The sequence below is a fragment of the Salmo salar genome, chromosome ssa19, assembly GCF_905237065.1.
Source record: "Salmo salar chromosome ssa19, Ssal_v3.1, whole genome shotgun sequence".
Taxonomy (NCBI): domain Eukaryota; kingdom Metazoa; phylum Chordata; class Actinopteri; order Salmoniformes; family Salmonidae; genus Salmo; species Salmo salar.
The window spans coordinates 29,697,448-29,724,256 of NC_059460.1; the positions used below are offsets into that span (position 1 = coordinate 29,697,448).

At 42.3% G+C, this 26,809-nt stretch overlaps 1 protein-coding gene across 1 annotated transcript in view; it reads right to left on the minus strand.

The window, feature by feature from the left end:
• Positions 1-1,126: 1,126 nt before the first annotated feature.
• Positions 1,127-26,809, minus strand: part of LOC106578681 (progressive ankylosis protein homolog) — a 32,735-nt gene continuing 7,052 nt past the window's right edge. Inside the window, exons 2-12 of the mRNA XM_014157773.2 lie at positions 23,510-23,726; positions 23,125-23,243; positions 21,165-21,248; positions 20,803-20,973; positions 17,418-17,552; positions 11,725-11,817; positions 11,486-11,578; positions 3,518-3,647; positions 3,059-3,182; positions 1,812-1,911; positions 1,127-1,690 (exon numbers count right to left, since the gene is read on the minus strand). Of these exons, the coding sequence (XP_014013248.1) occupies positions 1,562-1,690; positions 1,812-1,911; positions 3,059-3,182; positions 3,518-3,647; positions 11,486-11,578; positions 11,725-11,817; positions 17,418-17,552; positions 20,803-20,973; positions 21,165-21,248; positions 23,125-23,243; positions 23,510-23,726 (1,395 nt within the window). The 3' untranslated portion in view covers positions 1,127-1,561. The remainder of the gene's footprint in view (positions 1,691-1,811; positions 1,912-3,058; positions 3,183-3,517; positions 3,648-11,485; positions 11,579-11,724; positions 11,818-17,417; positions 17,553-20,802; positions 20,974-21,164; positions 21,249-23,124; positions 23,244-23,509; positions 23,727-26,809) is intronic.

Below are 26,809 nucleotides of genomic sequence, written 5' to 3' on the forward strand. Positions count from 1 at the left end.
GAAAATTATTAGTCCAAAAGGTGAGCACAACTGAATCCAAATAGTACATTTCATTTTGTGCAGTTCACATTTACTGTACTTTTGCAGCGTTTGTTGATCATGAAAAAAAAACTTGAATACATTCAGTAACAAGACTATTCCTGGAAAATGTGGGTTAGGTGGACCAAATGTGGGTTAGATGGACCATAAGACAAAACAAATTACAAGGGTTTGAGTGAGGACTAACTTGAGTCCATATCCCGGTTTATACCTGGTGCTAACATTGTATTTTGTCCTGATCTTGTTCACGTTCTGATTGTGCCTACATTTTTAGACACATGTTGACGATTAAAATACACAGTGATCTGATTGTGACCAGATCTTAAAAGTGTAAACAGACAAGATCAAGACATTAGGTCAAGATCATGACGAAGGACATTTTGGCGACAGGTATAAAATAGGCTCAAGTGGCCACTCCTTCCCAAAGTGTGCACAGCAATTTCAATGTCCATTAATGACTAAGGCTGCGTTTACACAGGTAGCTCAATTCTGAAATGTTTCCACTGATTGGTCTTTTGACCAATCACATCAGTTATTTTCTTTTTCACAGCTGATATCAGAATTGGGATGACTTAATGCAGCCAAAGAAGTCTTCAACAATAAGGTACTTTTAGTTCTCCTAGTTGTGCCGTTGAGGAACTAGAGCAAGCACACCTGCAATTGTTTTGTTCGGAACAACCCTGCATCCCAGCCATCACACAATTACTGTTGTTTACGCAATCCAAAAACAGGCCATAAATCGCAATCTGGGTGAGGTGGGCATGATTTTAAAGCTTGTTCTATTGCCAACATGACTAGCTAAGTTATAAAACACGCTGTTGCAGTGTTAGGCTTTTACAAGGCAGTTCAGAGAAACAGATCGTAATTTTGGTGAGCATAGAAAAGGAGTCATGAGTGCATTCAGGTTCATGTGCTGCAGCAAATTTTCTTCACAATAAACAAACATAGGCTCATTCTGTTCAGAGCAACCCAGAGTATGGCACCATGTCATCTTGTAACTGTACATCAAACAGTGATACCTGTATATTACATAAGTTCTATGATTTGGAAATGTGAAGTGCAAATTTGGACAAGTTGTTCGGGTTGCTGGTTTGACATCAAAGCGGCATTTATTATAATCATCATCTCATCTTTCAAAATATAGTCATCTTTTTAATTTAAAGCATTCTCAGACAAAAATTGCAAGAGTTGCCCAATTATCAGGAGGGATGGGGGCAACTTCTTGTCGCACAGGGTACTCAAGTTCAGAATGGCTGTCAGTCAAAACCCATACAGTGCTGTGAAATCATATATAGCATGTTACGGTACAGCCACAACATTCCAATTTAGGCTCTTATTAGTGCCCAAATCTACACTTTCCAACCAGTATGAGTATGAGTGTAAAGGGTTAAGGACTCTGTGTGATTCTCTCAGGTCCGGTATTAGGGCCTACCGATGGTCCTATTAGGGCCTACCCACTGGAATTCCCTTTCTCTGTGGCTTTTAGCTCCATTTTCTCCTGTCCCTTTCCCTTCGAGTGCCTCTACTCCAGTTCCTCCTCTTCCTCCTGGAGCTCCTCGATTGCGTCCTTCTGAGTTCTGGAACACACCTCACTCGGAGGAACAGACTCCTCTCCCTCCACCACCAGCTTGCTGGCCATCTCATAGTTTTTCTGTGCAAAGTAGAGATCGAAAGAAAGGAGAGAGACATGAAAGGAATGAAGAGTGATGTTGTACTTCACTATGACTATACAGTTTCTTACTCTGCTTTTGCCTTTAGGGATGGAACTTCACCTGTTTTTGATAGACATAGCAGGCAGCTAGGGCCACCATGATAGATTCCCCTATGAAACCAGCCAACAAGGACCCAACCCCCAGAGTGGCCCCGTGGACACTGAAACACAAACCCAAATTCATTAACACTGGAATCACTGACCAGTAGAGATCAGAATACAGGATATACAGTAGGCCTATGTGGTACAGGCTTACCATTTTTTAATACATTTTGAGGATCCATATAGATTAAAATAAGACACTTAACCCTTCCTCATAAACAAAAACAAAGCAGCCATTTAGTTGTAGGTTTATTATAGTGTGTGGCGAGCGCTAAATGTGCGAGCGGGTTCCGGAAGAACACGAGTCATCTGAGATGTCTTGTTGTGAAATAGCCTGACATCTGGCACAGATGGATATTGTTGGTTGGGTAAAGATAAAAAGGATTTTCCACTCCTGTGAGTCTTCGCTATAGCAGCAGGTCTGGTCCACTTGTCAGTCCAGATGAAAGGTGTTGCTAAGCGAAGGAAGAAATGTAATCTCTATATGGCCAGTCTTTATGGTGACGTATATAACAATACATTTGATTTGTAACTCACTAATATTTTTGCGGAATAAGTGCAGGTGCAGTTTGCCCACAGAGAAACAACCATCTTGAAGTGACAGTTTTCTGGTGCATACGTTTCAGATATAAAAATGGCTTTGCGAGAAACGGCAGTAACATATTCACTTACATTTACGGATAAGGTAGAGTAAAATAAGGGCAGCTAGTATTGCAGATGGGTCAAATTCTGGTGGCATAGCCCATAAATTCATATTTTGATAAGGCATAAGGTTATGTTTCATTCAAAACCATGCACAAGGAACCGGTATAAAGATTTAATGTGTATATTCGCTCAATACAAAACTGCAGAGAACCCATTAATGCGTACCTCACAATGAATTTGCACAGACTGCATTTGATGGTAGGTGATGCAGTGAATGGTGAACCTTTACATTGTCCTGATTTAAACTCACCTCTGAATACATTTCTATGAATATTAGCTCATCATGAAACAGGGAGCAGCTCTTCAACTCTGTCAGATTGAAGTCCAATCAAAATCACACTGAGCAAAGTTTGCTGAATTCAAAATTAACCATTTTTAGTGATCCAGTTTTAGAATAGAACATCATTTGTCATATTAGTCAAAATTAATGCACTAATAAAGGGAATAGGGTACCATTTGGGACACAAAGGCTGGTCTGTGTCCACTGAATTGTCCACCTACCCAATAGAAGGCAACACGACCAGGCTGGTGATGAGGACGATGATGCGGAGCACAGAGCTGGGGGCCAGCAGAAAGGTCATCTTCAGGGTCATGAACCAACCGGTCAGGTGGGACCGGACTATCACTACACACACACACACACACACACACACACAGGAAGTCAGTGGAAACATTACATCCCAGACATACTGCTCTCTCAGCTAAACCATGGCTCATAGCTGTTCACACAGACAAGAGAGGAACAAAACACTGCATTTTGGGACTAATCATCATGGTCAAACATTTCCAGCAGATATTTTCTGTTAAAACAACTTTGTTAATATATATTGTATTTAACCTATGTGGCCCATCGGGAATCAAACCCACAACTCTAGTGTTGCAACCACTACGCTCCAGCCAACTGCGCAAGAGGCATAGGGAGTGTTTTAATGCTGAAATAAGAAGAGTGGTTCTTCTTACCTGGCAGAGGGAAGAAGGAGAAGATCCTCAGTGGAAGAACACAGAGGTCAGCGAAGGCCAAGTCCACCCCAATCACATTCACCAGGATCATTTCCGAGACGTGAGGGGTCCAGAACACCACGAAGCAGAGCTGTCCAAAGTTTAACAAACAGAGGTGTTCGGTACATCACACACAGCTGGGCAAATAAACAGTAATTTAACTTGGTGTTAAGCACACACACACACCAAAGTTGGGCAACCTTGCCAAAACCATGCCTCGTTAGAATTTACTACATCATTAAAGCGGTAATCAGCAGCTATAACAAAAATAAAGCGTCCTCCCCGCCCAGTTTTCAGTAAAAAGCTGAAGGATGGGGCTGGAGACCATCCACAATATCAAAATGACAGTTTTAACCCCGTTTTAAAAGGTTATATGGTGTTTGATTACGTTTATTTGTTTACAAACATTGGAATAAAACAAGCTTATATTTTGGGTTCTGATGAGGTATGACAACTAAGCTCATGAGCCATTTAAAAGTTACCATTAACATCATTCATTTATAAATCCAAAAATGTAGGTAGCAACTGCATATTTCCCCTTTAAGGCGAGTGGTTTTCGATTCACTGTGGTCCCTTAGAAGTTAACACAAGCCAGACGTGTGACCGAATTCATTCATTCAAATTGTGGTAGCAATGTACTGTCGATACAGTATATAACAATATTGCAAATCAACTTATTAACCATCTGTAGTGCTCATCAGGTTCTGGTTAAAAAACATTGTATTGTCAAAGAAAATGGCTCAGTGTAGTCGTGCTGATTACTATCAGATGTTTTTCTAGTTGTAGACGGTTAGTCAGTCACCTGTCATACTGTACACAAATAGAGGTCATTTTGAGTCAATGAATCAGTGGTTTTCCTCCCTTTTTCACCAGACTTCCTCACTCAGTCTAAATCTTTAAACGCCATCTAAAAGGGGGGAAGGACAGATACCTAGTCAGTTGTACAACAAAGCATTCAACTGAAATGTGTCTTCCGCATTTAACCCAACCCCTCTGAATCAGAGGTGAGGGGGGCTGTCATAATCGACATCCACGTCTTTGGCGCCCGGGGAACAGTGGGTTAACTGCCTTGCTCAGGGGCAGAACGATAGATTTTTACCTTGTTAGCTAGGGGATTCGATTCAGCAACCCTTCGGTTACTGGCCCAACGCTCTAACCACTAGGCTACCTGCCGCCCCCTAAAGTCAATTTGTTATTATAAGGGATATCTAAAACCCATTTGCTTTGTTTACAGTGTAAACTTTACACTGATCATTTCTGTGGTGTTTCTTGTACACCGTTATCCATCTTGTCCGCTCTGTGCTGTTCTCCGTTGTCTTTCCCTCGGAGTCTTTGTCTGTGGTCTGTCAAACAGGCTTTGCCCGAGTTTTCATCAAGCCCATAGTCCATGCCTATCGTGGCCTAACGTGTTGTGTGCTGCCAGGCATGAGCCCACACCCCACTTGTTTAAAACTGGAATTCCACATCTGGCTGGAATGCCATTTCTTTCTCTGGTTCCAAGACCTAACTTTGGCCACAAACTTCAAACCAGTTTCTTACTATTCCCATTTCCACCCTACAGGGGTTAAAGCAAAACAAAATCCGATGACTGATTTCAGATCAATTGTCTGTGGGGCCCAGTTATCCTCCCCTTTAATGTAAAAAAAGTACTGACCATGATTTTAGGGAAAGAGGATTATTTTGTACATAGTTCTACAGTTTCCATGGTGCCCTACCAGCCTAAGCGGACAGCTCCTGTACATTTTGTAAATATTTGTCATCAATTCATTTTGGTTTTAAGAATGAATATTTAATATAGATAATACATATCAGAATCAACCACAGCATTAAGACTGAAGCTGGCAAGTCATTTGTTTGTTTGGCTAGCTAGCTAATATTAGCTGGCTAGCTGTTTTGATTCGAATTCCAGAGGTTGAGGATGGAGAGAAGCCGAAAGCAAGATGGCAGAGCGATGAGGATCGTAGGGAGGCTGCTCTTGAATTATGGTGTGCTTTCTGGTGCCACGTAACTGCTGCAGTGTCATCCAAATGGCTGCTTCATTTTAGTAGTAGTTAAATAGCTAGCTAGCTACCTACTACAGAGTTCATGGGCTGCAGTGGCTTAGCTCAGATTACGGAAAAGACAAACAGTGAGACACCTTGATGAGCTACCTGCCTGCCTCCGGTCTCTCTCTCCCTGCTTGACCACCTCCCTCAGATGATCACTCAAGCCATGAACTTTCTCATGACTGTCCATCATGAAGTTGTAATGTTGTTTTTCTTAATTACATGGATTTTTTGGTGCTTTCAGGGCTGCCAACTTTTGATAAAAACTTGGAGTGAGATTTGCTATGTGAATTGAATTGCCCTTTGGCACAACCTCTAGACGGGGGACTAATTTCTATGTATTTTGACATGGCTTAGGCCTATGACCAGGGTGGAACATCTTTAAATAAAACCCCAGATCATGTGGATTGAGGATGCTTTGAACATTAAATGAACACTCGAAATTCGACAACTTTGTTACCGTCAGAATTTTGTGGGATTACATTTAATGTATGATCATTTGTTTTGGGTGGTTTGACACTTTATTCAGAAAGTAATTAGATAGGCAAACGGTAGAAACATTGGAAGTAGGGATTGATCCCTATTCTCAAGTGTAAAGTTATATGCAACACCTGCCGGGGAGTGTTACCACTACACCAAGTCGCCGCACAGGCCATTTTTATATTAATGGTTGATGGCAGTGGATAACTAAATCATATATTGCAGTCTCCTTGTCCATAGACTGCTTTCAAGGTAAGGACAGAAACATTTCGTATTTTGTAATTTGGGTGAACTCTTTAAAACAGGGCTAATTTTTGAAAATCACCCAACCTTCAAGACAAATCTAATGAATACCAATATTAAGTGGATTTAGGCCTACTAGTTGAAGATCCTTGCCATCTTACTCTACATAGACAAAACAGGATGTGTTTGAGTTGAGTCCCCCTACCATCTCATATAATTAATTTAAGACAAGTAGGCATATCAGATTTCAAATATGTGATTACACTGGCAAAATTGGGAAGTGGTGGAATAATAAAATAAGTGTGGGTAATAACTGTAGTGTTCTTGCTGACAAGCACAGTAATTACCCTATATTTTAGCCCATTAAGACCGATTATTGTTCCACTGATCAAACTACATATAGTAAAGAGATAAAATATGTTTTAGACAAGTTTACATAAATATGCCCCTACACTCCAACCAAATAATTGTTCTATGTATTGTTCCCCCTCTAGAATCAAAACTCACACTTTTGGGTTCACAATCTGTTTGACAAAATCAGGTCACCCTACCAAACTTCCCTGCTAAAACATACTGTAGGTCTGTCTGCTGCCGCCATTTCTTTGTCACAGCCTAAATGCCAATCACCAAACGAGGGGATTAAGGCAAGTACGGATTAAATTAACTTCAGTACATGCTGTCAAAAGGCTGCATTCTGGAATAGGGACGGGTATAAAGGCAACCTAATTTCGTTGACAACATTGTACATAAAAAAGCGCTACAGTGCTGCTCTTTTTACAGTTTTATAAACTCAGCGGAGAAAGTTCCAGCTCTCTTTAAAACATGCATCCAATCCCCTTGGTCCCTTACATAACTATACAAATTATATGCTTCAATGTGCCGCAGCTCACAGTGCTGTGGCAAGATAAGACCACTCATGATGTTAAATTGCAGGCGCAGATGCTGCAATTTCAAAACGATTTGGAGCATAGTTGAAAAGTTAACGCCGAGTACACAAATGGACTAATTACAAAAATAAAAGCAGTAGTTTTCAATGTGCCAGATATAAGAGGTGTGAGGGAGTGAGAAGAGGGTCCAAATGAGTCTCACAGCCAATGCTTGAGAGTTGGCAGCTCTGTGCTTTGAAATTCTTTGAAAAGCTCTAAAGAAGTAGAATTATTATTATGATTATTATTATTATTATTCAAACTGCAAGTTTCACCAATTCCAGTCCTTTTTAAATAATAAAAACAAATCAAAAAGTGAAAAACCAGACGATTTATAACAGGGCATAACTAAACGCAGCAAAAAAACAAACGTCCTCTCACTGTCAACTGCGTTTATTTTCAGCAAACTTAACATGTGTAAATATTTGTATGAACATAAGATTCAACAACTGAGACAAACTGAACAAGTTCCACAGACATGTGACTAACAGAAATGGAATATTGTGTCCCTGAACAAAGGGGGGGCGTCAAAATCAAAAGAAACAGTTAGTATCTGGTGTGGCCACCAGCTGCATTAAGTACTGCAGTGCATCTCCTCATGGACTGCACCAGATTTGCCAGTTATTGCTGTGACACGTTACCCCATTCTTCCACCAAGGCACCTGCAAGTTCCCAGATATTTCAGGGGGGAATGGCCCCACCCCTCACACTCCAATCCAACAAGTCTCAGTTGACAGAACACTGACATTCCTGTTTTGCAGGAAATTACGCACAGAACGAGAAGTATGGCAGGTGGCATTGTCATGCTGGAGGATCATGTCAGGATGAGCCTGCAGGAAGGGTACCACATGAGGGAGGAGGATGTCTTCCCTAAAACGCACAGCGTTAAGATTAACTGCAATGACAACAAGCTCAGTTCGATGATGCTGTGACACACCGCCCCAGACCATGACGGACCCTCCACCTCCAAATCGATCCCGCTCCAGAGTACAGGCCTCGGTGTAACGCTCATTTCTTCGACGATAAAACGCGAATCCGACCATCATCCCTTTTGAGACAAAACTGACTCGTCAGTGAAGAGCACTTTTTGCCAGTCCTGTCTGGTCCAGCGACGGTGGGTTTGTGCCCATCATCACCAGTGATGTCTGGTGAAGACCAGTGATGTCTGTTGCCAGTGATGTTGCCAGTGATGTCTGGTGAAGACCTGCCTTACAACAGGCCTTCAAGCCCTCAGTCCAGCCTCTCTCAGCCCATTGCGGACAGTCTGAGCACTGATGGAGGGATTGTGCGTTCCTGGTGTAACTTGGGCAGTTGTTATTGCCATCCTGTACCTGTCCCGCAGGTGTGATGTTCAAATGCACCGATCCTGTGCAGGTGTTGTTACACGTGGTCTGCCACTGCGAGGACGATCAGCTGTCCGTTTTGTCTCCCTGTCGCGCCGTCTTAGGCGTCTCACAGTACAGACATTGCAATTTATTGCCCTGGCCACATCTTCAATCCTCATGCCTCCTTGCAGCATGCCTAAGGCACGTTCACACAGATGAGCAGGGACCCTGGACATCTTTCTTTTGGTGTTTTTCAGAGTCAGTAGAAAGGCCACTTTAGTGTCCTAAGTTTTCATAACTGCGACCTTAATTGCCTACCGTCTAAGCTGTTAGTGTCTTAATGACCGTTCCACAGGTGCATGTTCATTAATTGTTTATGGTTCATTGAACAAGCATGGGAAACAGTGTTTAAACCCTTTACAATGAAGATCTGTGGAGTTAATTGGATTTTTACAAATTATCTCTGAAAGACAGGGTCCTGAAAAAGGGGCGTTTCTTTTTTTGCTGAGTTTCTATCCATTGGGATATATGTTCTCTCAACAGCGCTTTTACAAAAACAACCTGTTGTGCTCTGTTAATGTCTATTATTTGTACATATAGAGCTGAATGTAAAATAGAAGTGAGCTTTCATTATTTTGAAATGCATGCATATATAAACTGGTATGTTTTATGGGAAATATGATATGTTTTATACCCCTTAAACCAGGAGTAGAAGTGTCAGGGGGAACAACAGCCCCCATCATGGTGTGCCTCTCTCTCTTAATCTGACACACACACACACACTGCAACCTGATACTAAAGCCAGAATTAGAACTGACCAAAAAACACTGGTGGTCAAAATACTGTACATTCAGTCCAAATATACAGGTAGTTAACCACTTATTCAACATCCCTGGTTCTATACCTGCTCGTTTGGTGGTTTAGCGCTTCAAGCCCCAGGGCTTATCTAGAGCCACACACACAGTGAACAGTTTAGACACACCTACTCATTCAAGGGTTTTTGTTTATTTTTACTATTTTCTACATTGTAGAATAATAGTGAAGACATCAAAATGATGAAATAACACATTAAATCCTGTAGTAACCCAAAAAGTGTGAAACAACCATATATATTTTATTCTTCAAAGTAGCTATCCTTTGCCTCTGACAGCTTTGCACACTCTTGGCATTCTCTCAACCAGCTTCATGAGGAATGCTTTTCCAACAGTCTTGACGGAGTTCCCACATATGCTGAGCACTTGTTGGCTGCTTTTCCGTCACTCTGCGGTCCAACTCATCCCAAACCATCTCAATTGGGTTGAGGTCGGGTGATCGAAGAGGCCAGGTCATCTGATGCAGCACTCCTTGGTCAAATAGCCCTTACACAGCATGGAGGTGTGTTTAGGGTCATTGTCCTGTTGAAAAACAAAATGACAGTCCCACTAAGGCAAACCAGATGGGATGGCATATCGCTGCAGAATGCTGTGGTAGCCATGCTGGTTAAGTGTGCCTTTAATTCTAAATAAATCACTGATGGTGTGGGGGTGCTTTGCTGGTGAAACTGTCACACCTCCTCCATGCTTCACGGTGGGAACCACACATGCAGAGATCATCCGTTCACCTACTCTGCGTCTCACACAAAGACACGGTGGTTGGAACCAAAAATCTCAAATTTAGACTCCAGACCAAAGGACAAATTTCCACCGGTCTAATGTCCATTGCTCATATTTCTTGGCCCAAGCAAGTCTCTTCTACATATTGGTGTCCTTTAGTAGTGGTTTCTTTTCAGCAATTCCACCATGAAGGCCTGTTTCATGCAGTCTCCTCTGAACAGTTGATGTGTCTGTTACTTGAACTCTGAAGCATTTATTTAGGCTGCAATTTCTGAGGCTGGTAACTCTAATGAACTTATCCACTGCAGCAGAGGCAACTCTGGGTTTTCCTTTCCTGTGGCGGTCCTCATGAGAGCCAGTTTCATCATAGCGCTTGATGGTTTTTGCGACTGCACTTGAAGAAACTTTCAAAGTTCTTGCCATTTTCCAGATTGACTGACCTTCATGTCTTAAAGTAACGGACTATCATTTCTCTTTGCTTATTTGAGCTGTTCTTGCCATAATATGGACGTGTTCTTTTATCAAATAGAGCCTTCTTCTGTTTACCACCCCTACCTTGTCACAACACAACTGATTGTCTGAAACGCATTAAGGGAAGAAATTACACAAAGTAACTTAACAATGCACACCTGTTAATTGAGATGCATTCCAGGTGACTACCTCATTAAGCTGGTTGAGAGAATGGCAAGAGTTCACAAAGCTGTCAACGAGGCAAAGGGTGGCTACTTTGAAGAATCTCAAATGATTACATATGTGTTATTTCATAGTTTTGATGTCTTCACTATTATTCTACAATGTAGAAATTAGTAAAAAATAAAGAAAAACCCTAGAATGAGTAGGTGTCCAAACTTTTGACGTACTGTATATCCATCCATCCGTCCATCCATCCATCCATCAATCCATCGACCCATCCATCCATCCATCCATCCATCCATCCATCCATCCATCCATCCATGGCACTGTGCTAATCTATCAGATGTGCCAGCTTTGCCTTCCTCCTTTTCTCACAATCATTTTCAGCTAGGACCAAAAAAGTAGGCTATAGTTCAGGAAATGAATAAGTAAGACACCGGATGTTATGTAAGAAGCATTGACAGAGGTAGAAATGCCAAGCATTTGTCAGTGCAGGAATCTTAAGGGGCGATTTGCCCTGCTTGCGTGAGTCTCAACCTGTTTTGGCTCTGAATTCTATACTCCGACTTCTTTTTTCTGTAGAGTTGGTATACTTCACAATATAATTTGATTCTGTGACTTATCAAAATACAGTATTGGAATAAAAACAGATCCATACATCCTTCCATCTATAGATCCTTCTTACCGTAAGTGATAGTGCCAAACAACAGGCTGTAAACTTTTTGATATGCGTCTTTGTAACCGGTGTGCCAGAAGTAAGCTTATTGCTGGGATTGGTCTGTTGGAGAAGAGAACAGTGTCATTATTGGGGAATAAAGGACGCCAATACAAGTCACCTGTATTCATTTAAATCTGATGATATTTACTATGTTGTGATCTGCAACAAGAGGCTATTCTTAGACTGTGGATGAGGTCTTGGTTTACCTTGTCGAAAGCAGGATAGATGGCCCTCAGTTCGGTCAGCCAGCCGTACGGCAAGTGACCCACAGGGTAGGTGGCAGTGAGGACAGCCACAGCCTGGCCAAGCAAAGAGAGAGACAGAAGTCATTAGGACACATAATTCATTTCCTTTTTGAACAGCTTACAGTAATGTAGAAAAGTTGTTAAGACACGACTGTGAGCCAAAGCCTGTCAGCAAATACAATTATGAATATGTGCTAAGTTGGTAATCACATGTGGATTTTCCCATAACTATCAAATCAAATGTTATTTATCACATGCTTGGTCAACAACAGGTGTAGATAAACAGTGAAATGCTTACTTATGGGTCCTTTTCCAAATATGCAGAGTTAAAGAGGGAGATAAGTCTTCAGCTTCAGTGATTTTTGCAATTCGTTCCAGTCATTGGCAGCAGAGAACTGGAAGGAAAGGCAGCCAAAGGAAGAATTGGCTTTGGGGATGACCAGTGAGATATACCTGCTGGAGCGCGTGCTACGGGTGGGTGTTGCTATGGTGACCAGTGAGCTGAGATAAGTCTCTGCTAGGTAAAGCCCCGCCTAATAGATGACCTGGAGCCAGTGGGTTTGGCGACGGATATGAAGTGAGGGCCAGCCAACGAGAGCATACAGGTCGCAGTGGTGGGTAGTATATGGGGCTTTGGTGACAAAACGATGGCACTGTGATAGATTAGGCAAGTTTCTGCAGAGCTGTTGGACAGGGTAGGGGTAGCCAGGTGGAAAGCATGGCTAGCCGTAGAAAGGCTTATTGAAATTATTGCTTATCGCAGATTTATCGGTGGTGACAGTGTTTCCTAGCCTCAGTGCAGTGGGCAGCTGGGGGGGAAGTGCTCTTATTCTCCATGGACTTTACAGTGTCCCAAAACTTTTTGGAATTAGTGCTATAGGATGCCAATTTCTGTTTGAAAAAGCTAGCCTTAGCTTTCCTAACTGACTACCCGATAATAAAACATTTACAAGTATTCAGACAATTTACTCAGTACTTTGTTGAAGCACCTTTTGCAGCAATTACAGCCTCGAGTATTCTTGGGTATGACGCTACAAGCTTGGCACACCTGTATTTGGGGAGTTTCTCCCATTCTTCTTTGCAGATCCTCTCAAGCTCTATCAGGTTGAATGGGGAGCGTCACTGCACAGCTATTTTGGTGCCAGGTTTCCTCCAGACGTGACGTTTGGCATTCAGGCCAAAGATTTCTTGATTTGATCAGACCAGATAATCTTGCTTCTCATCGTCTGAGAGTCTTTCGGTGTCTTTTGGCAAACTCCAAGCGGGCTGTCATGTGCCTTTTTACTGAGGAGTGGCTTCAGTCTGGCCACTCTACCATAAAGGCCTGATTGGTGGAGTGCTGCAGAGATGGTTTTCCTTTTGGAAGGTTCTCCCATCTCCACAGAAGAACTCTGGAGCTCTGTCAGAGTGACCATTGGGTTCTTGGTCACCTCCCTGACCAAGGCCTTTCTCCCCCGACTGCTCAGTTTGGCTGGGTGGCCAGCTCTAGGAAGTCTTGGTGGTTCCACGATGCTCCCTATAGGACAGATCATTGCACTCTATACTTCTCTGTAAACTGGTCATCTCTGTAAACCCGTTGCAAGACCCACTGGTTGATGCTTATTTATAAAACCCTCTTAGGCCTTACTCCCTCCTATCTGATATATCTACTGCAGCTCTCATTCTCCCGATACAACACCCGTTCTGCCAGTCACATTCTGTTAAAGGTTCCATAAAGCACACACATTTCTGGGTCGCTCCTCTTTTCAGTTCGCTGCAGCTAGCGACTGGAACGAGCTGCAACAAACACTCAAACTGGACAGTTTTATCTCAATCTCTTCATTCAAAGACTCAATCATGGACACACTTACTGAGTTGTGGCTGCTTTGTGTGATGTATTGTTGTCTCTACCTTCTTGCCCTTTGTGCTGTTGTCTGTGCCCAATAATGTTTGTACCATGTTTTGTGCTGCTACCATGTGTTGCTACCATGCTGTGTTGTCATGTGTTGCTGCCTTGCTATGTTGTTGTCTTAGGTCTCTCTTTATGCAGTGTTGTCTCTCTTGTTGTGATGTGTGTTTTGTCTTATATTTATTTTTAATCCCAGGCCCCCGCAGGAGACCTTTTGGTAGGCCGTTATTGTAAATAAGAATTTGTTCTTTAACTGACTTGCCTAGTTAAAAATGTTTTTTATTTGATTAAATTTGCAAAAATATTCAAAAAAGCTGCTTTCGCTTTGTTATTATGGGGTAGTGTGTGTAGATTGCTCAGGATTTTGTATTATTTTTTAAAATCCATTTTAGAATAAGGCTGTAACGTAACAAAATGTGTTAAAAGTCAAGGGGTCTAAATACTTTCCGAAGGCACTGTACATAGAGTGCCTTAAAGTATTCACAAGCAAAATCCTAAAGGAAAACCTGGTTGTGTCTGCTTTTTAACAGACACTGGTAGACAACTGTTCCTTTCAGCAGGACAGCCTAAAACAGAAGGCCAAATACACTGGATTTGATCAACAACCAATTTTTTTAAATAATAATGTGCAAAGCTCTTAAAGACTTACCCAGAAACACTCACAGCTGTAATTGCTGCCAAAGGTGATTCTAACATGTATTGACTCAGGGGTGTGAATACTAAACTTGTCTACAATGTCTAAAAACATGTTTTCACTTTGTCACTATGGGGTATTGGGTGAGAAAAAATATATATATTTAATACATTTTTTATTCAGGTTTTAACAACAAATTGTGGAATAAGTCAAGGGTCGGGGTAAAGTAACTAGGCAACAGGATATAATAGACCGCTGTAGCAGCAGCTTATGTGAGCAGTAGAGCAGAGTATGTCGTGAGTGTGAAAGTGTGTGTGTGTGTGTGGCATCAGTATGCATGTGTGTGTCAGTGTACTGTATGTGTGTGTTGGAGTGCAAGTATGTGTGAGTGTGTGGGTAGAGTCAGAGCAAGAGAGTTAATACAAATAAATTAAAGGGTCAATGCATGTAGCCCAGCTAGCCATTCATTACTATTTAGCTGTCTTGTTTAGAAGTCTTATTGCTTCGGGGTAGAAGCCGTTCAGGTTCCTATTAGTTCCAGATTTGGTGCACTGGTACCACTTGCCATGCGGTAGCAGAGAGAACAGCCTCTCCTTCAACGTCAACAAGACAAATGAGCTGATCGTGGACTACAGGAAACGAAGGGCTGAGCATGCCCCCATTCACATCAACAGGCTGTAGTGGAGCGGGTGGAGAGGTTCAAGTTCCTCTGTGTCCATATCACTAAGGATCTATCATGGTCCACACACACCAAAATAATCATGAAGAGGGCACGTGAACGCCTCTTCCCCGGTCAGGAGTCTGAAAAGATTTGGCATGGGCCCTTTGACCCCCAAGAAGTTCTATAGCTCTACGGTTGAGAGCGTCTTGACTGGCTGCATCACCGCTTGGTATGGCAACTTGCTTGGCATCCAACCGCAAGGTTCTAGAGAGGGTAGTGCGTACGGCCCAGTACATCACTGGGGCCGAGCTCCTTGCCCTCCAGGACCTCTATACCAGGCAGTGCCAGAGGAAGGCCCTAAAATTTGTCAAAGACCCCAGCCATCCAAGTCATATACTGTTCTCTCTGCTACCACACGGCAAGCGGCACTAATGTACCAAGTCCGGAACAACAGGGACCTGAACAGCATCTACCCCCAAGCCATAAAACTGCTAAATAGTCTAGTTAACTATCTGCATTCACCCTTTTGACTCATCACATATGCTGCTGCTACTGTTTATTAATGAAATCACTTTATTCCTAGTTATATGTACATACACTACATGACCAAAAGTATGTAGACGCCTGCTTGTCTAACATCTCATTCCAAAATCATGGGCATTAATATGGAGTTGGTCCCCCCCTTTGCTGCTATAACAGCTCCACTCTTCAGGGAAGGCTTTCCACTAGATGTTGGAACATTGCTGCAAGGACCTGCTTTCATTCAGCCACAAGAGCATTAGTGAGGTCGGGCACTGATGTTGGGCAATTAGGCCTGGCTCGCAGTCTGCGTTCCAATTCATCCCAAAGATGTTGAAATGGGGTTGCGGTCAGGGCTCTGTGCAGCCCAGTCAAGTTCTTCCACACCGATCTCTACAAACCATTTCTGTATGGACCTCACTTTGTGTACAGGGCATTGTCCTGCTGAAACAGGAAAGGGCCTTCCCCAAACTGTTGCCACAACGTTGGAAGCACAGAATCATCTAGAATGTCATTGTATGCTGTAGCATTAAGACTTCACTTCACTGGAACGAAGGAGCCTAGCCCGAACCATGAATAACAGCCCCAGACCATTATTCCTCCTCCACCAAACTTTACAGTTGGCACTATGCATTGGGGCATGTAGCGTTCTCCTGGCATCCGCAAAACCCAGATTTGTGCGTCGGACTGCCAGATGGTGAAATTTGATTCATCACTCCAGACAACGTGTTTCCACTGTTCCAGAGTTCAATGGCGGTGAGCTTTACACCACTCCAGCCGACGCTTGGCATTGCACATAGTGAACTTACGCTTGTGTGCGGCTGCTCAGCCATGGAAACCCATTTCATGAAGCTCCCGACAAACAGTTCTTGTGCCGACTTTGCTTCCAGAGGCAGTTTGGAACTCGGTAGTAAGTGTTGCAACCGAGGACAGGTGATTTTTACGTGCTACAGCAATCGGCGGTCCCGTTCTGTGAGCTTGTTTGGCTTACCATTTCGCAGGTGAGCAGTTGTTGCTCTTAGACGTTTCCACTTCACAATAACAGCACTTACAGTTGACCGGGGCAGCTCTAGCGGGGCAGACATTTGACGAACTGACTTGTTAGAAAAGTGGCATCCTATGACAGTGCCACATTGAAAGTCACTGAGCTCTTCTGTAAGGCCATTCTACTGCCAACATTTGTCTATGGAGATTGCATGAGTGTGTGCTAAATATTATACACCTGTCAGCAACGGGTGTGGCTAAAATAGCCGAATCCACTAATTTGAAGGGGTGTCCACATACACTATATATACAAAAATAACTACCTTAATTACCTCGTACCCCTGCACATCAAGTCGGTATTGGTAGCCCCCTTGTATATAGCCAAGTTATCGTCAACTTTTTCTATTATTTCAAAATTCTCTCTCTCTGCATTGTTGGGAAGGGCCCATAAGTAAGCATTTCACAGTTAGTCTACACCTGTTGTTTACAAATCATGTGACAAATCCAATTTGATTTGAACAGTCTATGGCTCGGGTAGCTGGAGTCTGACAATTGTTGGGGCCTTCCTCTGAAACCGCCTGGTATGGAGGTCCTGGACAAGTGCCTCAGGCTAACTTTTCCTTCATTTTGGCACAAATGAAAAAGTGGCCTTGACTTGCCCATTTTTCATGCATTGTCTCAATGAAGAGTTCAGTGTTCGACTAGCCACGTGCGACATGCACACGCAGTTACAGGCCTGCTAGAGTTAGCATCAGGCAGACAAGCAATATCCACTGTCGTAGTACAGATAAAGCCTGAGCTGGAATGCGAAGCTAACTGAAGCTGGTTAGCTTTAGAAAACCCTGATTAGATCTAGCTTGATTTGTAGTATAAAGGCCATTGCGGTTGGCAGCTTCGCAATTACAGTGAGTGGGACTAAGCTAAATGGGATATTATTGGGGAGTGGACCGAGTAGGCTTCAAACTCACCTCAGTAGCTGTGCTGCTGCCATGGAGGTCCCGGGACACGAAGAGGTTGACGATGGGCCTGCTGATCCGCTGGGTAGCCAGGATGAGGGCCAGAGGCCACCAGAAACTCAACATCTTCCCGATGGTGACATCTCCCTGCAAAGAAGCAAAATGAGAAGGGAAAACAAGGATATGTTCAATCTGGGTGCCTTAGAGTTGTAGCTGTAGCTCCTTGCCATACGTGAGAGCAGTAGTAATGATTACGAGATAAAATAGGGCCCATTGACCTAATTGTCCTGGTTAATTTTGGGACATGGGCTACTATCTAGGTAGTCTGCAACTGCATCAAAGCCAGTTTTAGAAGACCAAGATTAACAATAGAACTGCCATAGGACAACGGCAACCGATGTTTGATTTTGTAAATGTAAAAAAAATAAACCACCCAAAAAAAGCAACATCCTGCTCCTTACTTGACTTTTCCTACATATATAGTACCAGTCAAAAGTTTGGACACACCTACGCATTCAAGTGTTTTTCTTTATTTTCTACAATATAGAATAATAGTGAATACATCAAAACTATGAAATAACACATGGAATCATGTAGTAACCAAAAAAGTCTGATGGGTGACAATATTATCAATTATAAACTGGGTGGTTAGAGCCCTGAATGCTGATTGGCTGGTAGCTGTGGTATACCGGACCGTATACCACGGGTATGACAAAACTTGTATTTTTATTGCTCTAATTACGTTGATAACCAGTTTATAATAGCAATAAGGCACCTTGGGGGTTTTCGGTATAGGGCTATGTCCAGGTACACCGCGATGCCTAAGAACAGCCCTTAGCCGTGGTATATTGGCCATATACCACACCCCCTCATGCCATATTGCTTAATACAACAAGTGGGTTTAATCCTGGATACTGATTGGTTAAAACCACCGGCTAAATCTATGACGTTGAAATGCCCATTTACTGTTTCATCTGACTGCGCAATCCAGTCTCAGCTCAGCCAGGCAATTTAGATTCTAGATATACAGTTTAAAAAGCAACTAGACATTATTTCCCATTTCTTTAAGACTAGCATTTTGGTTGTCAACAGCAGAGATTTGTAATAACCTTGCAGTCTGTCTCTCCTAGATTTGCAACATTGTTTCAATATTGAAATTCGATCTCCAGCTGTCCTATGCAAATTAACGTGTCAGGAGTCGAGACGAGACAGGCTGGCAGCTTTTCTCAGCTAGTCGAAATCATGAATCAGCATAATTTGTATAGATATATAGAAATAAATGTCAATAGAAAAACACGAAATACTTTCAGCTTCAGTTTGAAGTGATTGTGTTAGCAGTGTAGATGGCTAGCTCTTCTGAACAGTGGCCTGGCGCGAGAACAAATGTTCTCCACCAGGCAAAAATCACACATAATTAGCTCATTGTTATGGATGTATCCCCCCCCAAAAACACTAGAAAACAGCTTAAACAAATGCAAATACAGCTACTTTGCTGTTATTCTTGTTGCACTGTTTGACATGATTGTGTAAGCCAAAATTGGCTAGCTTAGCAAGCAAGGGATAAAAACGTTGCCATGAACGTTTAAAACAAATGACTGACTCCCGTCCATATTATTAAAAGTAATAATGCCCTCGAAGCTGGTGTTTAGAGGATATTGGCACGAAAAACACCCGTGCCAATATATCCTCCAACACTGGCTTCTCGGGTATTATCACTTAATTGTCCAATTGGACATGAAGAGATGGGTGCAGCTCGTCATTGACAGAAGCAGGGAAAGGGGCACCACTTTTTCAAATCCTCCTCCAGAGTCACATGTAGTTAAGACATTTTGATTTCTATATAGTTTCAGAAAACAGCAGATTCTGCAGTTTAAGACACTGACCTTTGTCAAATAACAAAAAAAATTCAAGAGGTGAGCTCTATTTCAAAATATCACTTTTTCCAAGAATAACCACGCGAGCACTCGTGGGATCACTGCTCAGGCTACTAAGTAAAGTACTAACGTAATACAACTTGAAATACATTTTCTTATTTCCATAATGTTTAAGACCTGCCAAAACGAAATTACTGTGGTGGTTTTAATGGTTTCCACATATAGCCTACAGTAACAAACTAATGAAATGCTATTATGTTATTTGAAATACGTTTTTTTCGTATACTAATGTTACCTAAGACTTTCATAAACACACCCAGGTGATTATTCTTCCGATAGCATATATGGAATTAATTTATTTGACTGTTAGAATATTGATGCAGTCTTTCCCCTAAACCACAGTTGTCAAACTCATCCCACAGAAGGCTGAGAGGCTGCAGGTTCTCTCCTCCCTTGTATTTGGATGAATTAAGTTCACTAGTTAGTAAGGTTTGTTTATGGCTTAATTGAAAGGACAAATCTGACAATAGGTCCTCCATGGAATGTGTTTGACACACCTGGCCTAAATCATTGCCGCCACTCAATTGATTTTTCACTTATTTTAATTAGTAAAAAAAAAAATGTTTTCAGGATGGTAAAAAGTTTTCAGTAAAAAAACAGATATAAAGTATGTAGAAAAGATAATGGAGCTGTATATAAAATAAAAACTAGACAGTCGGAGAGAATCTGAAATTAAAAACATTTCACGGCATGGGGCCCCAATTGATTATGGTATAATATTTGAGTAACTCAGATAGCTTAAGAACACGGCATAAACCATGGTAAAGTTTGTAGAATTGCAGAAAATGTGCTTTAAAATTGCAAATGTTCTCTCAGCCACATGGTAAAATGTGTAGAATTGCAGGAAATTAGCTTTTAAACCTCCACTTTTTCTCAGTCCCATGACAATGTGTAGAATTATAGGAAACTAGCTTTAAAAATTTTTTAAATGTCTCCCCGCCCCATGGCAAAATGTGTACAATTGCAGGGAATTAAGCTTTAAAACAACATTTTGTCTCTGTGGCCAAGAGGGTCTCTAAGATTTTCTGACGAAGACTGAGCCACGGCCACCAATTTAGCAGTTTCTAAGCTAATTTCCTGCAATTCTACGCATTTTGACATGGAAAATGTGATGTTCTTATGCTCAAACATAGCAAAATCAAATGGACCCCTGATTGACTAGCTTTTATTTTGCTCATTATAGGTTCTAAAAGATTATAGGCTTTTATTAAAAAAATATACAGGTGCAGTATTTTTTCTACAAACATTCTATTTGGTTTTAGTCATTAAGTTTACACTGAAAGCATTTCTTTCCCATTCCCTCAAATGTATTTTCATGCAATGCACCACAAACGTCTCGGCTGCGACCCAGTTTGTGAACCACCACTTATCACCTGAAAGGCCCAGCGGTTCTAGTGTTAAATAAACAACACGTTGAACTCTTAAAAAAGGTCCCAGTTGGGTGACGAAGGAAACAAGCGTACCCCCACGTCAACTCCACTGGAGTCTGGGATGTTGTCGTGAATGTTGTAGTAGTAGCCCAGGCCCAAGATGACAAAGCGCACCAGGGCTCCCATGTACAGGGCGAGGATGGGGATGAGAAGGGGCTCCACACACGGCAGGTTACTACGCAGCAGGACGGACACAAACACAATCTGCCACAGAGAGGGGGGGGGGCCACAGTCAGAAACACTCCCTTAGGACCACATCACACTCACAACCTATCAGAGCAGGGCATACTGCCAAGTCCACTTTTGAGGGGAATTGCATTTTTGTTTTGGCTACAAGGACCCATCTTCACTGTAATGGGGATTAGTGAACAACAATGAAGCAATCTGTTGAGTACCTGGGTGATGACATCAGAGATGGAGGCAAAGCCTACAATGACACTGTATTTGTGCTTGAGGAGGATTCCAGCATGTATCCAACACTAGAAAAAATAAATTAACAAGGAGACAATTGTTGCTTCTCCACCCAATAATTTTAGCACACCAAGTTAATTTCTGTAAAAATAAAAGCAACCCAAAGGCTCACATTGAAATGTGTCGATATGCGGTAGTTGAAATACAGGGACAGGAGTGCGTACGTTTTAAGATCAGCATGATGTCAAGGCGATTATACATACATACATACATTTGAGGTGTTAAGCTTCTTTCTGCCATGATTAGCCATGCTTTGTTCATGAAATAGCTGGTCTGCTTCCTAAATGGCACCCTATTCCCTACATAACGCACTACTTTTGAACATGGCCCATAGGGACCTGGTTCAAAGTAGTGCACTACAGTGCATTTCGAAAGTATTCAGACCCCTTCACTTTTCCCACAGTTTCCGCCTTCTTCTAAAATGGATTAAATAGTTTTTTCCCCACTCATCAATCTACACACATTACCCCCATAATGACAAAGAAAAAATAGAAATCTCACATCTACTTAAGTATTCAGACCCTTTACTCAGTACTTTGTAGAAGGACCTTTGGCAGAGATTACAGCCTCAAGTCTTCTTGGGAATGAAACTGCAAGCTTGGCACACCTGTATTTGGGGAGTTCCTCCCATTCTTCTCTGCAGATCCTCTCAAGCTCAGTCAGGTTGGATGGGGAACGTCGCTGCACAGCTACTTTCAGGTCCCTCTAGAGACGTTCGATTGGGTTCAAGTCCGGGCTCTGGCTGGGTCACTCAAGGACATTCAGAGACTTGTCCCGAAGCCACTCCTGCATTGTCTGGGCTGTGTGCTTGGCGTTGTTGTCCTGTTGGATGGTGAACCTTCGCCCTAGTCTGAGGTCCTGAGCAGGTTTTCATCAAGGATCTCTCTGTACTTTTCTCCGTTCATCTGTCCCTTGATCCTGACTAGTCTCCCAGTCCCTGCCACTAAAAAACATCCCCACAGCATGATGCTGCCACCACCATGCTTCACTGTAGGGATGGTGCCAGGTTTCCTCCTGGCGTGACACTTGGCATTCAGGCCAAAGAGTTCAATCCTGGTTTCATCAGACCAGAGAATCTTGTTTCTCATGGTCTGAGTCCTTTAGGTGCCTTTTGGAAAACTCCAAGTGGGCTGTCATGGGCTTTTTTCTGAGGCGTGGCTTCCGTCTGGCCACACTACCATAAAGGCCTGATTGGTGGAGTGCTGCAGAGATGGTTGTCCTTCTTGAAGGTTCTCCCATCTCCACAGAGGAACTCTAGAGCTATGTCCGAGTGACCATCGGGTCACCACCCTGACCAAGGCCCTTCTCCCCGATTGCTCAGTTTGGCCGGGCGGCCAGCTCCAGGAAGAGTCTTGGTGGTTCCAAACTTCTTCCATTTAAGAATGATGAGGCCACTGTTCTTGGGGACCTTCAATGCTGCAGACATTTTTCGGTACCCTTCTCCAGATCTGTGCCTCGACACAATCCAGTCTCGATGCTCTACGGACAATTCCTTTGACCTCATGGCTTGGTTTTTGCTTTGGCATCCACTGTCAACTGTGCGACCTTATATAGACAGGTGTGTGCCTTTCCAAATCATGTCCAATCAATGATCAATGATCAATGGAAACAGGATGCACCCGAGCTCAATTTCGAGTCTCATAGCAAAGGGTCTGAATACTTCTGTAAATAAGGTATTCGTTTTTGGGGGGGGGGGTCATTATGGGGTATTGTGTGTAGATTGATGAGGAAAAAGATTTATTTAATCAATTTTAGAATACGGCTGTAACGTAACAAGATGTGGAAAGGGGGAAGGTGTCTGAATACTTAATACACTATATGGTGAATAGGGTGCCATTTGGGACGCAGCCTTGAATCAAGCCATATACTCTACTCAGTACTCACCATGGCGTCCAGCAGTGGGAAAGTTGCCAGGTAGAGGAAAGCCCTCCTGGTCTTGTTACCCACGGAGTCATCCACATGATGCAGCTTATTGATAATGTAGTAACCTAGGTCTGTCTGGGCTAGAGAGGGGAGAGAAGCAGAATACTATAAGGACTGAGGAAATGACACCACTAAGTCAATGTGAAACTTTTGAGATGATAAAACACTAGTGGGTTGGCCTCTTAATTTAATTTAATTTTTTTTTTTTTAAACCTGAACTTAAAGCAGTTTACAACTGACATATCACTGGATTTCAAATCACTTGGAATGAATAAGAATAAATACTAGTAGTTAGTTACTATTAAATGTCATGGTTTGGGACAAAACAACCATGTTTAATCCTCACCTATGAGAACATGAATGATGAATGCCGTAGTGCCTGCTACCGCCATGCACAGCACAGCCTTGCCCCGGTCCCTCTTGCTGTTGACAAACACCAGGCCCACGTTCTTGAAGTCACTCATGGGCCCAGTAAAGAACTTCATTAGGGAATAGGCCAGCCCATAGCTGGCAAGCATCTGAACCGCATCCTCTTTAAAGCCTGCTAAACCCCGGTTTAGAGCCTGCCAAGGACCAAAAGGCCAAGGGAATGGATGGGAAAGAGTGAGAACATATTAGCCCTAAGGTTCAGCATCATACAACCATTATTCATACCAGTATGCACTAGCCTGAGGGGTATACTACAAGTCAGGTTTGAGGAGTTAGCGAGGTAACTTCGGTCAATTGAGTTAAACTCAGGATAAACTGTTAATGCATCTATTAATAGATCATTTTTATTTAACTAGGCAAGTCAGTTAAGAACAAATTCGTATTAACAATGATGACCTAACCCGGCCAAACCCGGACAACGCTGGGCCAATTGTGCACCTCCCTATGGGACTCCCAATCACGGCCGGATGTGATGCAGCCTATATATTTTCCCACATATTAATGCCTCTATTAAACGCCAAGATAGTGACATTTCTCCTTTTCTATTTAAGATTATATTGTTGTGACTACGTTAGTGTTTATTGACCTATTAACGAACTGCTGTGACTGTAAATGGTTAGCTACCTGATATATCCTAGCTCCCTAGTTAACCATTTGTAATCTGAGCATCATATATCATTTCTGAAGAGGTGTCCTTTCAGAATGAGTGGTGCTGAGGCTCTACTGGTGTTGCTATTGTCTGTCGTGGCATGGGCTGAGGAAAGGAGAAGAGTTGAGGGATCAGAGAATGACATTCAACAGTGACAATGAAGAGGTAGCGAGCTGTGTGAGAGATTCAGATTAAGAGCCAAAGGCCTGAGGCGACAGAGACGAACCACAAATGACTGGCCAGGCCACCACACAGCTGCAGTCCACTCCTCTCCCGGCCCTCTTCCCCTGGCAGTCACGTACTCACTCACAGAACTACAATTTAGGGACGATCTCGGGCTGTATTCACAAAGTGTCTCAGAGTAGCATTGCTGATCTCGGATTACTGAACAGGTCCACCTTGTCCATGTAAATCAGAAGATGCAGCTGCTATTTCAGCACTGTAAATGGCGACAAAGCACTGGAAAACGACTTTAGGTGCACTAGAGTGGTTTAGATAAATTCACTCTGAGGTGGTTTAAAGTAAACTGTATTCAAACGTTGACTTTTCTTTTGAGAAAACGTCATGAAACAAGGGCTGCTCGAGTGGAAATTTGAAATGGAAGTTATGGGACTCCCTCGTGTGCTTCTGTTATGGGGAAAAAGTCCACAATGAAACTGACATTAAATGTAAGAATGATACATTTGCATCTGTTGGCCATCAAGTAGGCTATTCATTTCAATGCCATTGTTGCCTACCATTTGATACAATAAATATATGTTGAAATGGAGAAATCACTGGAGTCAATGCAAATCAATGTGCCACTTGTGTTCCCTACCTGGCTGGAGCTGGCAAACGGATTTAATAAATATCCTATAACTTCAGTTTGTTATAGCCATGTGTTATTATGTCATTATTAATGGCCATGTTAAGTTAATTCAATTCGAAGTTCTCAATTGTGATCATGGTCACAGCTCTATCATAAATGTATCATTCTCCAAACTTAATGTTAGTTTCATTGTGGACTTTTCCCTGAAATTAGACGTTGCGATATAGAAGACCTGCATCTTGCTCAGAAAACCATGGCAAAGTTGAATTGCAATTCTAAACCCAGATTTTAGTCAGTAGCCTATGCCTATTGAAATAAATAAGTCAATCTAGCAAATGAGACATTTATAACATTTGTAATCTTAACATCTGGCACAACTGCCAGAAAATAGCCAAACATTCGTTTTTTTTAAGTCCGTCCAAGTGTTTCTTGCACAGAGATTGAGATCCTCTGTCCAAGTTTTACCACTCAAACTCTCCTGTCTGATTGATCAGTTATGCACATGCTCAAATGGGATTTATTTACAATTATAAACTGGGTGGTTCGAGCTCTGAATGCTGATTGGCTGACATCTGTGGAATATCAAACCATATACAGTGGGTATGGCAAACATGTATTTTTACTGCTCCAATTACGTTAGTAACCAGTTTATAAAAGCAATAAGGCACCTCGGGGGTTTGTGATATATGGCCAATATACCACGGCTAAGGGCTGTGTCCAGGCACTTCACATTGGGTCTAGTCTAAGAACAGCCCTTAGCCGTGGTATATTGGCCATATACCACACGCACTCAAGCCCTGTTGTTTAATTAAATCTGGGTGGTTTGTGACCTGAATGCTGGTTGGTTGAATCCCATGGTATATCAGACAGTGCACCACGGGTACCGGCAAAACATTTTTTTACTGTCCTACACTGAACAAAAATATAAGACGAAACACAAAGTGTTGGTCCCATGCGCCATGAGCTGAAATAAAAGATCGCAGAAATTTTTCATACGCACAAAAAGCTTAATCCTCTCAAATGTTATGCACAAATTGTTAACATCCCTGTTAGTGAGCATTTCTCCTTGGCCAAGATAATCCATAAACCTGACAGGTGGCATATCAAGAAGCTGATTAAACATGATCATTATACAAGTGCACCTTCTCCTGGGGACAATAAAAGCCCTCTAAAATGACAAGTGTGTGCAAAGCTGTCATCAAGGCAAAGGGTGGCTACTTTGAAGAATCTCAAATAGAAAATGTATTTTGATTTATTTAACAGTTTTCTGGTTACTACATGAGTCCATGTGTGTTATTTCATAGTTTTGTTGTCTTGACTATTATTCTACAATGTAGAAAATAGTCAAAATAAAGAAAAACCCTGGAATGAGGTGTCCAAACTTTTGACTGGCACACACCTTTTTCAGGACCCTGTCTTTCAAAGATAATTTGTAAAACTCCAAATAACTTTACAAAGAAGATCTGTGAAGGGTTTAAACACTGTTTCCCATGCATGTTCAATGAACCATAAACAATAAATGAACATGCACCTGTGGAACGGTCATTAAGACACTTACAGCTTACAGACGGTAGGCAATTAAGGTCACAGTTATGAAAACTTAGGACACGAAAGAGGCCTTTCTACTGACTCTGAAAAACACCAAAAGAAAGATGCCCAGGGTCCCTGCTCATCTGCGTGAACGTGCCTTAGGCATGTTGCAAGGAGGCATGAGGATTTCAGATGTGGCCAGGGCAATAAATTGCAATGTCCGTACTGTG